Source organism: Zophobas morio, unplaced genomic scaffold, assembly GCF_036711695.1.
Source record: "Zophobas morio isolate AGI-343-1 ecotype UQ-CSIRO unplaced genomic scaffold, CSIRO_AGI_Zmor_V1 ptg000026l, whole genome shotgun sequence".
In the NCBI taxonomy this organism is placed as follows: Eukaryota; Metazoa; Arthropoda; class Insecta; order Coleoptera; family Tenebrionidae; genus Zophobas; species Zophobas morio.
Genome location: NW_026972131.1, coordinates 9320449 through 9337452, shown reverse-complemented (window position 1 = coordinate 9337452; position 17004 = coordinate 9320449). Strand labels below are relative to the sequence as shown.

At 32.9% G+C, this 17004-nt stretch overlaps 1 protein-coding gene across 5 annotated transcripts; it reads right to left on the bottom strand.

Moving 5' to 3' along the window:
- Positions 1 to 2451: 2451 nt before the first annotated feature.
- LOC135136498 (uncharacterized) lies at positions 2452 to 16992 on the bottom strand. Of its 5 annotated transcripts, none has more exons than XM_064065798.1 (17): positions 16845 to 16992; positions 16609 to 16666; positions 7274 to 8630; positions 6982 to 7095; positions 6809 to 6931; positions 6570 to 6662; positions 6421 to 6525; positions 5493 to 5615; positions 5245 to 5304; positions 5037 to 5192; positions 4902 to 4988; positions 4723 to 4842; positions 3931 to 4041; positions 3445 to 3879; positions 3251 to 3396; positions 3111 to 3201; positions 2452 to 3056 (listed from the first exon to the last, which is right to left on the bottom strand). In XM_064065798.1, the coding sequence occupies exons 1-17, from the start codon at positions 16856 to 16858 to the stop codon at positions 2977 to 2979; spliced, it is 3273 nt and encodes a 1090-aa protein (XP_063921868.1). In that variant the 5' UTR covers positions 16859 to 16992; the 3' UTR covers positions 2452 to 2976. The 5 variants fall into 5 exon arrangements, with proteins under 5 accessions (XP_063921868.1, XP_063921869.1, XP_063921870.1 ...); XM_064065799.1 differs by having other exon boundaries at positions 4902 to 4985; XM_064065800.1 differs by having other exon boundaries at positions 6421 to 6510.
- Between the last annotated feature and the right edge of the window lie 12 nt (positions 16993 to 17004).

The window sequence follows — 17004 nt, the reverse complement described above, 5'->3', positions numbered from 1 at the left end:
GATCTGGGGTGAAATAAACTTGGACAAATAAAATTATTATGTGAGGTTAAAACTGCAGTGAATGAAATTTACGTTCAATGAAAATTATACAACAAAGGAAAATTACTGAAGTTAAAATTGTGAGATTAGAAAAATATTGTATGAGGTGAAAAATTGCAAAGTTAACAAAATTTACAGGAGATTGATATTTGCCACACTTTATCAACGATTTAAACAAAAAGTTTACATTATGTCAAATTATGTCATGGTCCTTACATGAGATTAATATTTGCCACACTTTATCAACGATTCAAACAAAGAGTTTACATTATGCTAAGTTATGTCATGATCTAAATGATTGGTTACTTAAAAAAAAAAAACAATTTGCTTTGAGAGTTTAAAATACCGCGAACTGGTTACCCCAATAAAACACATAATAAATAAACACAAAAATATCCAATCATCGTCGCGTGGAAAAATCGTCTCGGTGATGTAAATTTTAAATCGTTGCGAGGAATGGCCTCGATGATGTATATTTTAGCGGTGGGAGGAGCCTCGTTGATGTTATCACTCTCTAGCGTTGCGAAGACAAGCCTCGATGAAGTAATCAATCTGTAGCGTTGTGAGGGCAAGCCTCGATGAAGCAATAAATCTTTAAGGTGGTGAGGACTGCCCCAGTGATGTGATCATGAAAACGATGATAATAACGATGATAACCGCCTAAGAGAAGACATTATTTTAACCAACCGCCAGTTTGCAGTATGAATTTTGTTAATTTAACGGCCGTAAATGAACTATTAAAAATCTTGTGTGAAGAATTAAGAAGTATTATAATGTAACACTCTAGTGTTAGCATCCAGAAACCTCATTTATAACTTGTAAACAAAGTGTGTTATCCTGACTAAGTGAATTTCTTGAAATCTCCTAGTAAATGTCTGTTACATTGTGTTAGAACCAGTTAACGATTAAAATCCTAACCTGATCGGTGACTTTACAAACAATAAAACAAATTTACAACACATGTAGCGTCGATCGAAAATTAGCACCTTTTCCGATTAGCTGCGCGTAATGGGGAAGACTGTGACGTCATCGTTACGATTAATTTTCGTTAAACAAAGGCTTCCTCCCTTTGATTAAGTACCAAACCAACTAATTTAACCTAGCTAACTTACAGCGTCTTTTCACCATACTCACACAACACCGAACCAAACAATAATCACACTTTCACCAAGCTCTCGCCATACCGCTGTCTTGTCTACTCTACCACCCTCTAACTAAAACATCCCCTAGCGAGCTATGAACTACCCATAAAGCGCTAACGTGCACATGGTTGCCTATGTTTAACGACGTTTTTTCTCAAATTCAAATTATTCAAATGTAATTTCGCGCCGCTGTTAATTAATTTCAGCGCGAAAATTTGATTCAAATTCGGTCACCACAGTACTTATTGGCATCGGTTAATTTACTAGTCCCAAGAATAAATAGTAGGATGAAGTACACATTTTATCTATCTACAGCGAGTACGCACCATTATGCGCAGTCACCAATATTATCTATCTGTAGAAATATTAGAATAATAATTTATGTTCAGTTGACATTTTCACCATTAATTTACGCAGACTAAAATTACTTACTTACAGGTGGCGAATAATACATTCGAGGAGTGGTGCAGACGTTGGCTCATTAAAGTCAATCCCGATAAAAGCTCTGCGCTCTTCATCACGGAAAGTGACGACAAGTCTCGATGTTCTTCCAGATCATTCCCTAGCAGGACAAAACAAAATATCTAGGTGTCTTCATTGACAAAAAACTCTTTATTCCTCAGATTGACTTCATTGTAGCCAAGACGAACGGAATCAAAGGCGTCCTGGCGCCTCTAATCGACAGATGCAGCAAAATGTCGATCAAGAACAAGCGTGGACCTAAGAACCTCCCAAAACCCAATTTCATCGTCTGGAAAACCTCCAGACAAAAATTTTCCGACAAGTCTTCAGGCCCTCCTGGTTAGTCAGGAACAACCAAATCCTTCGGGAGCCCAACATTCCGAAGTTAAAGCAATTTCATCACAAAAATGCACTTCGCACCTTTAAGAAAGCTGAAGAACACCCCAACCCCTTGGTCTACAGAGTTCGACGAGGAAGACTCACGAAGATGCAAGCCGGCCTAATAAACAGACGGGAACGGAAGACGTACTGTTTCATACTCTAGAAGTCATGGAATGTCGAGAAACCATAGAAGCAAACTGCCGGTCGAACCCTATTACAATACTTTCTTTGCTTACGCTCAGTAATAAAAAGATAAACAGTGTGTAAAGCTATGAAATTCAAAACCACAGTAATTCTAACAACCGTTAATTGCGTTACTTGCCCACATTTTGATATTCATAATTACACTTGTGACAAGAATTGCAGGTAAATCATCACTTTCATGATAATTTAAGTGTCATAATTAAGTTAATAAAAAGAACCTTAATTTGAATAGATCGTGTGGTTACCATCTATATTTTGTAATAAATTAATATACAGGTCAATGTTTCCATACCGTTAAAATAAAAAACTTAAAATCTGAATTAACCTACGCTATCTTACTATAGTAAACTCATTTTGTATACGCTCTTCACATTCGCACGTAGTAATTTTCCCATTACAGTGAGACTTAACTTCCGCAAAGCTTCAAATTTATGGTGTTTCGTTTAGTTTCGCCCGTTTTTGGGAGACTACTAGCTAGTTAGGACAATAATTCTTCAGGTTCAATTTATTTCCGGTTGAAACTTTACATTACTTTAGATGCTAATGTGTAAAAATACAACGTCGCACAATAAAATTGATAAACATAACAAACATTTGAGTACTACCAACTTCAAAAATTAGATACCTAGCACTTTTTCTTTTTTGTTTATTTTTCAGAACAATATAAAGTTAACCAAGATACCAAACAAGGTGAAAATATCGTATATCATATAAAAGTTTAGTAAACTTATGAAAATTGTAACAACACTTAACTAGATTTTACAGTTTTCGTAAAAAAGAGCATCAAAGGTTTTTCGTCATCAAGATTTTTAATAAAATATTCACAGCCTGAAAATTAAAATAAATTTAATGCACATATATTGAAAATTAAAAGTGCTTTACCTGCAGGTACAACAAAATTTTCAAGTGTGGTAAGTATTTGACTTTTGTTTTGGACTCCTACTTGGGCGCGCCCTTCAAATACACAAAAAGACTGAAAAAAAAAGATATGATTTGCATAAACGAGAGAAACATGAACAAACCAGCTGATGATGCATCGCCACCTGCCTCGGTTTACTCTTCCCACCGTCTATTTTCAGTAAACCATTGGCAAAATCGCTAATTACACATGCACTTACACCGGACATACCGTTCAGTTTTTTTAATTTTGGATTTTTTACCGACCATTCTGCAAACAAATAACATTATAAACCGCAAAAACAATCAAATTACTCACTAGTTGAGTGAATCTTGTCGCCCACGCAAATATCCACCAAATCGACCAGTTCACTTGGTGTATTTTCTTCCAATGTTTTCTTTACAGACTGCAAGATGCTTCTGCGTTTTTTCGTATTGTTCCGCACTTTCTGCGCTTTTCCACCCAATACGTAATTTTTATTTTTGCGACTTTGTGGAGTGGCTTTTGATGAACTCTGATGTGCGACGGGTTGTAAATTTTCCTCATCGAAATTTATCTCGCCGATTTCTGCGATTGGAGAACACGTGTTAATTGTAGATCGCAAACATGAGGGTCCTCTGGTAGTTTCTCGATTAGATGAAGATGAACTGTTACTCTTTGAATTTCGTAGAGTTGAACTCTTTGAAACTCGTGAAGATGAATTTTTGTTAACTGAATAGTTTTTCTTTTGAACGCCAGTGAAATATTTATTCTCTAAAAGTATTCAAGATCAGAAAACTATCTAACCTAATAATTATACTTTACCTCGATCATATTCTTTTTGATTGCGACAGATAATCTGTCCTGCTGTTTTTACTGGTGCTGGTCGACGCTGTCTTGTAGATCTACGAATCAAGGGTTCTTCAATAACTTCAGCTAAAAATACAGAATTAGTTATTAAAAGTACAAAAACGGTATAAAAAGTGCAAAACGGTGAAAATTCACTATTAAGTTATTTTGAAAAAAAAAATTCTCTAGGATTTGAAGATCAACGTATATACAGATGTCCAAAATAGCTAGTTGTGGAATGTTACAAATTTATGGTAAATTTTTGGAAAAATACTCTGGCGCAGAGCAACAATTTAAAATTATATTCAAATTTACAAGTGTCCCGTTTAAAGGTTACGCACCAAAGTTGTACTTTTTTTAATGGAAGTTGTATATATTCAAGTTTCTTTATGAAAAAAAGACACTATCAGATGCACCAATTTTAATTTATACGTCTAGGGTAAAAACGCAATACGGATTCATAAACCACAAGTGCAGGAGTACGTTATTTTATAAAACATTGTAAATTTCGATTAGCGTTTTACCATCTACATAATATTCAACACATTGACACAGACGACAGACAGACGGAAACGTGAGACCTACTTTTTCATACTCTAGAGGACATGACACGTCGAAAAAACATGAAAGTAGCCATGACATCTTAACACAGATTCCAGTACTAAAATTTGAAACGAAGTTGAAATTTAAATGCAAACTCTGAATACGTCAATATTTTTATTTTATTTCGATTTTTTCAATTGAATATCTTTACGAAAGCGTTCTTACCTTCTTTAGGAGCCTTTTTTTTAACTGGAGCGGGTTTCTTAAAAGTTTGCAACTGCGAAGAACTAGTGCCAATTCCACTATCTGGATAAGAACTCTCCGCCGTCAGTTCTGGGTTTGATACTACATGTTTGATGCACAACAAATGAATACAAATAAATTAAAGCGAATAATTAACGTACCCTTGGTGTCCTTTTTCTTTGTTTTTGCATTTTGTTTGGTTTTCATATTGCTCTGATTTGCGGATCGATTTTTGCTTGTATTAACTGCTACGTGCGAAATATTAACCAATTGAACAAAACAAGAATTAAGCTTACTCTTTTTTAAATATTCGCCTTTCTCCTCCAGACGATCCGGAAAAGTACTCGAATTAAGGGAATTTTGAATATCGCCATTCTCTCCAGGTAATACAGGTTCCACGTTGTTGTCTTCTGTCGACAGATGGGAGAGAGGTGCCGACTGCAAGTCTTGAACTACAAAATTTTCATATATAAATCGACAAATAAACGGAGGTGGTAAACTCACGAATGTCAGTAGAATTTTTCGATTTCTTTTTTATTTTTCGTTTACTTTTAGTATTTACATCTGTAAAATGATTTTTATTTGTGATATTTGTTCAAAGGCGCACATTTACGATACTGGGTGTCCCAGATAAAACTTATATAAAAAATGTAAGTTCAACTAGAAACCATGGCATCTACATCTCTAGTTTTATCTGAGACACCTACAAATGGTCTAAACACACTACTACCAACGACAAAAATACAGCTTACTCATTTTTGAATCCTCTTTTTTGTTTATCCGTTTTTTTGAAGAACTCGTACCAATAGTGTTTTGATGCGCGGGTACCGAAGCATTAAATTCCTCCAAGACGTCTTGTGAAACATCAGGTACATCTTCAGGAAAATTAAGCAATTAAAATGCAACAGTAAAAACTGATTTCAAATTAGACACAATCGCATTCTTGTTTTATCACTTGATCGTCTCCAAATAATGAAATTTGGAAAAAAAAAGTTGGAACTTGCTTTATATTTACTATGCTTACGTTTTTTTGGCTTTTTAGGAAAATAGCTGAAGGAAGATATTAATTTCCGACTGATTGATAAGTGATAACCTAACTTCATAACGCTAAAATATAAATTCCCATTCAAAATTATCTCATCACTACCAAAATCCTTCAACAACCTGAACTGTTGAAATTAATATTAAACTCTGGAATAAAAATTAAGAACTCTAATTTTCAAGAATTTAATTACAGCGTGCAAACTGTGTTAAAGCAATAATAACAACAATTGCTAATTTATAATATTTTAATGACAGAAGCCTACCATGATTTGCAGCATAATTTCGTTATTTTGTTAACGATGGAAATGTAGTAGAAAAACTTGCTGGCACGATAATTTTGAACACGAGTTTAGTAAAAAAATCATAGACTCAATTCCGAAATTTTTCAAAATTACGTTGTACTGTTAAGTCCAATTTATATCTACATTTTAAGATTTATTTGAGTTAAGGCATTTAAAATAAAGCTAAAATCAGAGCGGGTGTCGGAATTAACGCTACAATTTTGCCTCTTATATTCAAATAAAAAAAAAATTAATTAGAGCACTTCAATCACATTTGAATTTGCAACTATATGTGTTTTGGCACAACCTTTTACAAACAACTGTGCGAAAAAATATCTCATTAAATTATTATTACCTGTTTGCACTTGTATATTTTCTGCACTGCTCTGCTCTTCCAATGTTCTTCTTTCGACTACCGCCGACTTCGATGTTGAAGTCCGTGAATCTCCAATCAAAACGTCTTACCAGACATGAATTAAGCTAAACTTATGTATGCTAACTTACCAGCACGACCTTTCTCCTTAGTTTGATCCAATTTCCGTTTTGAACTGTTTTTTGTTTCTTTTGTCGTCTCGCGGTTTTCTGGAGGATCAAAATCTAAAATTTTTTATCATTAATCACGAATTCTAGATTCAAGTGTGTAACGTCGCTCCACATAAGTATTTCAAAACTCATCTCAAATATTATGTTAGTTATCTGGTTAACAGATGGCTGAAATAATTTTTTGTCCTCCCTAAACTTACCAGTTGAAAATTGACTTTGTGAATTAGTTTTTGCAGATTTTTCCGCCGCCTTGACATTTTTACTTTTATACTTTTCTCTTCCGCTTCTGGAAACTTCAGAATTAGTTTTGTCAAAAACGGAATCTGAAAACACCAATTTGATTAAAAAATGTTACATTATTAATTTAACTCACTGTTGGACGCTGCAGTCTCTTTCGTTTGTGGGGACTGCTCTCGCGTTTTTGACATACTTCTTGTTATTGTCCTGTTTGCATCGTTTTCATTAAAATTAACAGTTTGCGTGGAAGCTTAAAAAATGCCATATGTAAGACACAGTGACTTTTTTGTAAAAGCCTGAATAGCAAATTTTACACGAAAAATCGCGAGTTATATCCAGCCCGACAACCCCGAGAGAAAATTTTAACTAATTTCGTAACACACAATAATATTTAGTGCAAATGAAAGAATTATACATTTACTACTCACCAACTGCACCACGTTTTTTATTTACACTTCGTCGTTTCTTGATAGAATGGTCTTGAACCCGACTGAAAGTTTGATTGTTATTATCTTCCTTGACAGAATTTTTCGCTTTGTCTTGCTCTAGACAACTCAGTTTGTTGTTTACAACTGGGATAAAAACGGGAGAATCCGCAGTTAATAACTCGTTGTCACCCTCTAATGTTCCATTGTGGAGAAACAGATTTGTACTTCGTATCTTATTACGACGTTTCTTTTTGGTCGACAATACTGTTGGCTCTAAACTTGTACATGCAACAGACTGCGCACTTTCTTTCTTCAATAATTCCTCAACATTTGTTCTTTCGTCGTCTAAATTCACCTTTTGAGTCTTCTTTCTCACGGAGGAACACCTGCCTTTTACCTTTTTTTTTTCACTATTTTGAGCCTTCTTTTTCTTATTAACAAATACTTTTTTCTTTTTCGGTGGCTTGGGTAAGAAAGTGTCATCATCCAAGGTTTCTTCCAAGAAATTGGGAAATCTGTCCTCATTTGGAACCGGAGGTATATGATCTTGTAAACCACTCGGTACTCGCCAAGGCACACCCGCATCCGGCGTAACATCGTGATCGGAAGAACTTTCATCACTTTTATTCACAACTAGATTGAGTGCCAAAATTCTACTGGTTTCACAAACGCTGATTGGATTATCAGACATATCAGACAGGCTCGAGCTTCTTCTACGAACAGAACCACACAGGGAGGTACCAGTCTGAGTTTCCCTCACTTGGGTGTTGGGTTTTGTCCTGAGAAGAGCCTTAGAAAGCTGATTGGATATTGCAGGTTTCTGCACGTGCATTCTACTATTGTCCGAGGTTTGAATGAGTTTATTAGTGGTGGCAGGCACACTGTCAACCGATTTGTTTAGAATCAACTTAGAAACGATATTGTTTAACTTTTCTCGTTTGCCATCACTTGCACTCACATTCATCGATTTTGTTTTCACAATCGAGTCGTTGGCATTCTTTTTAACCGACATACTTCTACTTCCTTCTTTCTCCTGAGACACATTGTTCGAAGATATTGATATAACAGATTTATTCTGCCCTTCAGAGAAATTCAAACGATTTACTTCCACTATTGGTTGGGAATTTTTTGATTCATTTTCTTTCGCACAATCACTAATTGGGGATACGGAACCTGAGCTATCCGGAGTGAATGGCTGTTGTTTATTATGCGGCATAGGTGTGCTACTAAAGACTGCTTTCTTTAGGCAAGCCCGGTCAATCATAGACGGTCTAAGAGCAATTTTTTGCAAAGGTCCAGTATTACCGAAAAGTTTTTTTCTTGGTGATTTTGCATGGTTTTTGTTGATAACTTTCATCTGCAAAAAAACAATGGTTATGGCGTGTAAAAACTGACAATTTATGTTTAAATATCCGTTATGACGGAAGCTGTAACTACCTGATATCACACAGTCGAATTTATATCTTATAACAAGCACTGTTTTTTATTGAGGGAGGAAAACTATTAAATATACAACTGCAGACGGAGATCTTCTGGTCCATTATGTGCTATCCCCCATAATGTCTTTGTGATCCCAAATTTGGAAGACGATGTGTTCTTCCCTTATACCAGCAAGTCTCGGGAAGGAACACAAAATGTAGTAATTTTTATTACATTAGCGATTTATCAATATTTTTGACGATCTCAATTCACGTTGATCTGATTGGAAACTAGGTCATAATAACCATTACATGAAAAATTTACCTTTCATGATATTTGATCATCACAAATACATTAAGAATATAGAACCCAATCTGTACAATGCATTATACAAACTGCAGTAAAATGGTAGACATTTCTGGTCCCATTCTGACCCTCTTAAACTTTGGAAAACTGTTTGGTATGTCACCATATAAAAACCATCACATCCAAAAATTAAAACAACTACAATTAAAATTCAAAAATGTAATTACAAATTTAAGTAAGTTATATACAGTTAATTCAACACACTCGTATCACTTTTTTCAGTAATATCGACGATTATGTTAATTTCGTATGCAGTCCTTATTACACTAGAAGAATCTACTCAGTCCAAGGGCCGCAAACTTAATGCAGTTGTCAACGGCTTTAGAATCTTCGGTGCCTCATTAACCATTACCCTCATGTTGCATAAGCATACCAATTTGATTGAATGTATACGCAGAATGCAGTCCTTTGACAATAACATGAAAGCATTAGGTGTTAAATCCTCTTACGCTACGCATAACTTTTTTGTAATGTTCGCTTGTACGTTCATTATTGTATCCCAGCTTTGCACCACCATTATGTACTGGTTTTTGAAACGATCAATCTATCTTGCAACATGTTATTTTCTGTCGAAAGGATACCAATTTATCATAATAGGGATTGTAGTAGTGTATCTTAACTACTTCTGTTTTATTCTGGGTCGAAAACTAAATTTTCTGATGAAGCTAACAAAATCCCTGACAAAACATAACAAGGATCCATTGAAACTTTTAATAATGATATCCGAAATGTACGACGATGTTTTTCAGACAGCAAAACATATTAATCATATGGTATCAGTACCAGTTTTGATTCTGACAATTGGAGATATTCTAGGTGGAATGATTACACTATATTTAATGTATCATAAAGAAGACAACGTTGTAGACGAAGTGTCTTTGGGACTGCACGCGCTACAAATTATTTGCACTCTTTTACCACCTATGTATATCAAAAAAACCGTAAGATATTCCAAAAAATATATCGCACTGTTTAACGCATTTGCCATTTTAGCCCAAAAAAATTGCGAGAATTTTAACAGAATGCGAAATCTGTTACAACGATCAAAGATTAGCAAAAGCGGTGTGTATCAAATTGGAAATATTATTTTTTGTGATCGCCGACTTTATTGTAGAGGGATACGCTTCTGTACCAGACGCTACAACAACATATTGAATTAACAGTGTGCGGCTTGTTTCCAATGTCAATGTCAGCACTTTCAGAGGTAACACAATGCTCGAGTTAAACATAAAATAATCTTTTCTTTTTCAGCAAATCGGTTTATGCATTTCAATTATATTCTTTTTAAACCAACTGCTGGAGTAACTGATTTGTTGCTAACATGTTTGAAAGTGTTCTAGCTTGAACAGCACGACATTGTAGTCAGTAATACTAACAATTCTATTCTAATTGGGTCATTTTAACAAAAATGTCTATTTCGCAGTTTTTGTGTGTTCCAACAGAATCTATATATTGTTTTTTTTTCAACGTGCAATCTCGGCATCACGCTAACCAAAATTTGTTTTTATCGTTCTCACAATATCTTTTTCCTTATCTGTTCTTTAATGATTCATTAATCTTCTATATTCTTGGTCTTATAATTTCTTCAGTCCTGTTATTCTTCAAATTATTATTTTTCTTTCAAATCTCGCATTCTCTTTATCTTCGCTAAGGGCTCTTTTGGACACTATATCATCTTTTATCAAATTTAACACGTTTTATAACAATTTTCAGGTCTCGGATTCCAAAAAAATAAATGGGATTATTATAATGAATAAATAATACAAACAAATTATTACTATCACTTGTTGTTTTAATCCATTCCTATACGTCAATTGGCATTTTGAATATTTAAGTATTGTAAGATCACTTTAAACGCATACTAATAAAATTTTATGACATAATTGGGATTATTTGGTTGACAATGCCGAGTCGACTTTTCGCAGTAGGGTCCTTGTAAACTTGTAAGCCGTGTCGCGTGCCTACAAAATTTCCGTTCGTTGCAAATACGGTCCTGTGTTGCCCCAAGCAGACGGTCTTTGGCGGTCGTAACTGTATAATTTATGGTTTTAGAGTTTTGCGGATTGGGTTCTTTGACTAAAATTGCCTAATATTATTAGTATGTGGACATTTCTCCACTAACTGGGCAACTCAGTGTCTCACACGATTTTTATTACGAAACTTCTTAATATTATTGCAATTTTAATGTAAGATACAAATGAATTATTAATTATATGAGTGCATGTCATACAATTTAAGAAAATACTGTTCTAAACATTATACAGCGTGTCATTCAAAAATACGTACAAAATAAAATCAGCAATTGGTCTCGAAGTATGGGTGCTAAAAGTTAACAAAAGTTCAGGTAAAAGTGTTCTCCTTTTAGAGATACAAATTATTAAAATTTATGTCCAAATTACTTGTACGCCACTGATAAAAAGATCATCTCTCGTTTCTATAGCAACATTTAGTCTTGACAAAAGTGTGATTGTTACAGTTGCTAGGATTTACTAAAATAAATTAATTTTACCTATTTATAGTAATAGTAATAGTATTTATTGTCCAACAGAAATTACATTCCATTTAAAGGACAAACATAACAAAAATATAAATAATTAAATATATATGTGTGTAAATGATATACCTATTAAAACTAAATCTAAAACTTCATCACCCCTTAACTTAAAATTTAAAAAAATTAAAAAATAAAAAAAATAAAACCATATCTCTTAATGATCATAACTTACTACTATTTGACGCAGTTGGGTTATAGAACTACAAAATATATCCCATGATTTAATTGATTCCAGTTTATTTAAATAATGCGAAAATAAATACAATGGAGCCTTTCGACCAATGTTTGTACGAGGTGTAGGACAGTACAAGGTAGTGGCATATCTGGAATTTATTCTTGGCACATAGAAATTTAATTTGGATAGTAATTCAAAGCAATCAATGGAGGCGTTAGTTAATTTGAAGAGAAAAATTAGAAGTAACGTCATTCTTCTAGTACTTAATGTATCCAAATTAAACCTTTGCAGTAAAAGATTTTGCGGGATGCCTCTCTCCGGCCAGATTCTAAATTCTTAATTTTTCGATTTTTCAATTTTTTATTTTTTTAATTTTTGGATGTTTCAGTTTTGGGGTTTTTCAGTTTATTTATTATTATTATTGAATAATCGATGGATGTTTTGATTTTACCATGTCTTGACTTTCGACTGTTTCGATTTTCCAGTTCTTCAATTTTTCAATTTTTCAGGTTTTTGATTTTCCAATTTTTCATTTTTTAAGGTTTCGATTTTTCGACTTGATTTTTTGATTTTTCGATTTCTCAATTTTTCAATTTTTTAATTTCTCAGTTTTTTGATATTTTACGTTTTTTCAATTTTTATCCTTTGCAATTTACGATTTTTAAATATTTGATTTTCGCAATTTTTCAAATTTGACTTTTATAAACTCGGTTTTTCATTTCTTCAATTTTTCAGTATTTTAGGGTTTTGATTTTTCAATTTGTCAATTTTTTTCGGTTTTGATTTTTCGACTTCACTTTTTGACTTTTTGATTTATAATTTTTTAATTTTTCAATTTTTCAGTTTTTGGATGTTTCAGTTTTGAGATTTTTCAATTTTCCCCTTCTTCACTGATTCTTTAATTTTTCAAATTTTTGAAATTTTAGTTTTGGGATTTTTCAGATTACAATTTATTTTTCAATTTTTCTCTATTTTGCAATTTCTCAATTTTTCAATTTCCCGATTTTCAAAATTTCTCTCCAATTTTACGATTTTTAATTATTTTTATTTTACAATTAATCGATGTTTTGATTTTCTCATTTCTTGACTTTCGACTGCTTCGATTTTCCAGTTCTTCAAATTTTCAATTTTTTTAAGTTTTGATTTTTCGACTTCACTTTTTGAATTTCTGATTTCTCGTTTTTTTAATTTATTAATTTTTCAGTTTTTGAATACTTTGGCTTTGTGATTTTTCAGTTTATCATTCTTTTTTCAAATTTCAAAGTGAAGTCGAAAAATCAAAAATCTAAAAAATTGAAAAATTGCAGAACTAAAGAAATTAAAAATGGAGTTTATAAAAGTCAAATTTGAAAAATTGCGAAAACCAAATATTTGAAAATCGTAAAATTGAAGAAGAAAAAAATTGAAAAAACGTAAAATATCCAAAAACTGAGAAATTAAAAAATGAAGAATTGAGAAATTGAAAAGTCAAAAAATGAATTCGAAAAATCGAAATCTTAAAAAAAAAGAAAAATTGAAAAATCAAAAACCTGAAAAATCTAAAAATTGAAGAACTGGAAAATCGAAACAGTCGAAAGTCAAAAAATGGGAAAATCAAAACATTCATCGATGAAAAATCCCGAAACTGAAACTTCGAAAAATTGAAAAATAAAACAAACTGAAAAACCCCAGAAATGAAACATCCAAAAGCTAAAAAATTAAAAAATCGAAATATTTAAAAATCGTAAAATTGAAGAGAAAAATTGAAAAAACATAAAACTGAAACATCGGAAAATTGAGAAATTGAAAAACGAGAAATTGAAATCGCGAAATTGAAAAATTGAGAAATTGTAAAATCGAAAAATTTAATAATAAATAATCTGAAAAATCCCAATCAGATTTTATGTTCAGTTTTTAAAAGTCCAAGTCAATCCATTACAAGCAGGTACGCAACCAACTTAACATTAATTATCCTATGTTCAGAGAAAAAAAAACCTCATGGTATATTATTAGTAGACTTGCGAGCATTAAAATCGGGCCACTATGCAAATCTGACTTGAAATGAAAATTATTCAAAGTGTATATTTGGCTGTTTCGCAAAAAATATATCATCTGAAAGCTCGTTTTTTCTTCGTTAAATGACAGGTAAATCCTCCAGATTATCTCCAAGAGCTCAGAATAGCCATTGAAGAAGAATGAGCTAATATCCCGCAAAAAATTGTCGTCACCTTAATTGGGTCCATGAATAGACGAATGCTAGGGGTAGCAACACCGAATATTAACATCATTTCCTTCTTTAAATTGTTGATTTTGTTAACATAAAAAATTTCGTTATTGAACAATTTTATTATTTGCCCAAAAAAGAATATTGCAAAACAATTTCATGAAGTTTTTTGTAACTCTGTTTTAAAGACAAACTTCTTCTAATGGCTTTTTTAGTTTCTTTAAGTGTATAAGTGTAATATAGTTCGGTGGAAAATTTGATTCAGTGAAATACAGAAAGGAGGTGGGTGGAGCTAAATTTAACTTTTTTCTGATTTTATAACCAAGCAGTAGCCCCGCCCGCCCACCCCTTCTTCGTTCCAGTTACTACTCTTAATATTGTTCAGTCCTATCTTAGCAAGTTTTAGCCCCGCCCACCCACCCCTTCTTCGTTTCAGTAACTGCTCTTAATATTGTTCAGACCTTTCTTACCACATTTTAGCCCCGCCCACCCACCCCGTCTTCGTTCTAGTGACTACTCTTAATATTGTTCAGTCGTATCTTAGCAAATTTTAGCCCCGCCCACCCACCCCTTCTTTGTTCCAGTGACTACTCTTAATATTATTCAGTCCTATCTTAGCAAATTTTAGCCCCGCCCACCCACTGGACAATAGACTTGCATAGGATCTTCCGTTTTCGCGCCAAAATAAATTTGTCGATACATTTTAGCAATGTCAGTGTTAATAACATATTTAAATGTTCTGAACCTAAGTGTTAAGTGTTAAGTAAATTTTGATTCAAGGCCAAACCGTTGTCGGACTTCATGTTACCGTCAAAAACTACCTAAATTTTTGTTTTCCTTAAACCCGAATGATGTGGTATGTAATACGTGTTTAGACTACTTAATTGAGCATTTGGAATCCTTTCAACGTATTTTGATTTTAAATTTACATCCCTATTTAGTTTTTTTTTCCTAAACTGAGAAATCGATTACCACCCTAATTGCATGCAATTGTCTTTTATGGACAGGGAAACCCAAAAACGACCGTCGGCGTCCCTTTTTGTGTTTGCTTTAAAATGTGATTCGCAAATAATATCTTGATGAGATGGTACTGGTTTATTGGTATGATAATCCTCATAAAACAAATAAGACTGACAGCAGTGTAACATTTGATATGTATTATTACTATTTATTACATCTTTCAATATAGAATTGAACGTAACCAATATGAAGCCTTAATTTAACGTCACATATCATTTGTACCAATCAAATCACGATCATAATTTAATATCAATTCCGCATAATGAAATCAACCGAGCCGTATGGATTCGTCATTCTGATGAGTGATTCTCCAACATGTTCCACATCTTTCACCACACACTGAAATCATCCAAATTGCTAAGAATATTCTGTACTACACCAATTTACTATGACAAAAACTTTAAACCAAAACCCAGATATCGAGCACTACCTTTCTTGTGGTTTTATGCTTTATGCCTTCTTTTTCTTTTTAGCGTAATATTTTATGCAGCACAAAACACAATCATGGATCAAATTAGCAACAATACTATCACAAAGTTTGCTGTACATTTGGTCAAATTAGGCGTCACGATGAATATACTGATCGTTACGCTTCGAAGGAAAGAAAGATTCACTAAATGCATGAATTTATTTTTACACCATGAAGAACTTGTGGAAAAAATGAACATCAAAATGAAATATCGGTGCCTTATTATATTTATTGTGTTGTGTACCAATTTATAAAATTCTTTTTAGTTCTCTGGAGGTCCTATTACTGACTAAAAAAATATTTATTATAATTACATCAACCATCGGAAATCTCAATTGTTTCATGGCGAAAAACACATACCATACCTGTTTGGTTTCTTTTATAACATACAATATAACTTACCTGATTGCGTCAATGGTTTTGGCGCAATTTTGCGGTTTAATACTAACGGCACGACAACATTTAATATTTATAAACCAACTTTTATTAAAAGTAACTGAAAGTCCACACCCTGAACTAAAAATGAATAAACTAATGTTATACCATTTTAAAATTTGTGATATGAACACAAAAATCAATGAAGCGTTTTCCGGGCAACTACTCCTCATCACAATTAGAACTTTTGCTGAGTTTTTTAATTCTTTGCATTCTGTATTAAACGAAAACTCACAATTACTAGTAATGTATGACTTCTTCTGGAGTACTTGCGCTATTTTTGAATTTATTTTCATGGTGTCTGTTTGTCAACGCACTTCAAACACGGTAAGATATTTACCATAATTTTAAGATAATTAGTCTTTTGTAACTTTTTAGTGCAACAGAACGGGACGTATTCTAAATTTGTTAAATATTCAAAATGACCACTTCAATCTTCAAGTACGACATCAATTACTTTAAAAATCTACAATAACCCATCTGTTTGCAGCGTAACACATTTCTTTTGCAAATTAAACATAAAAATATTTCATTTTCTGCCAATGGTCTCTTCTGTATTGACAACAAAATGTTTCTGAGTGTACGTATATGCAATTAGGTGTTTCTCAAATGTTAATAATAAAACTTTTTAGCTGATTAGCAGCAGCATTGCCTACGTTCTCATAATAACACAATTTGAAAAGCAATAACTTACACAAATTTCCCGAAACCTTCGTTCACATTCCTGGAGAGAGTCATCTTCCATGGCTCGCCTGAAAGAACACAACTTATTGTAGCCAAACACAAAAAATCTAAGCACAGTAGTGTTAAAATATTGTGGTAATGTTTACAAGGGTTTGCATAAACAGAAAGCAAAGTTTTGAAGTGTTTAAAAGTATATTGCGTTATAGGTTACGTTAAAGCACAAAAACCGGTAAAATTTAGAATTACCTTTCGGGATCCATTTTCCACTATTCACTGTTAAAACGATGCCAGAAAAACACAGCAAGAGTTCCTTAATAAAACTACATGAAAACTAAATAGTATAAATGTGTATAACGTTTTTCGAAGTATAAACAAAACATCGTACACTCTTGAAAGTTTTGATTCA

What these genes read in the sequence shown, in the direction of transcription:
- LOC135136498 (XM_064065798.1), bottom strand. An exon ending in AAAAAAGGCTCCTAAAGAAG is followed by an intron (nt 4,042 to 4,722) that starts GTAAGAACGCTT and finishes CTGTATTTTTAG; the next exon opens with CTGAAGTTATTGAAGAACCC. An exon ending in TCAAAAAGAATATGATCGAG is followed by an intron (nt 3,880 to 3,930) that starts GTAAAGTATAAT and finishes GAATACTTTTAG; the next exon opens with AGAATAAATATTTCACTGGC.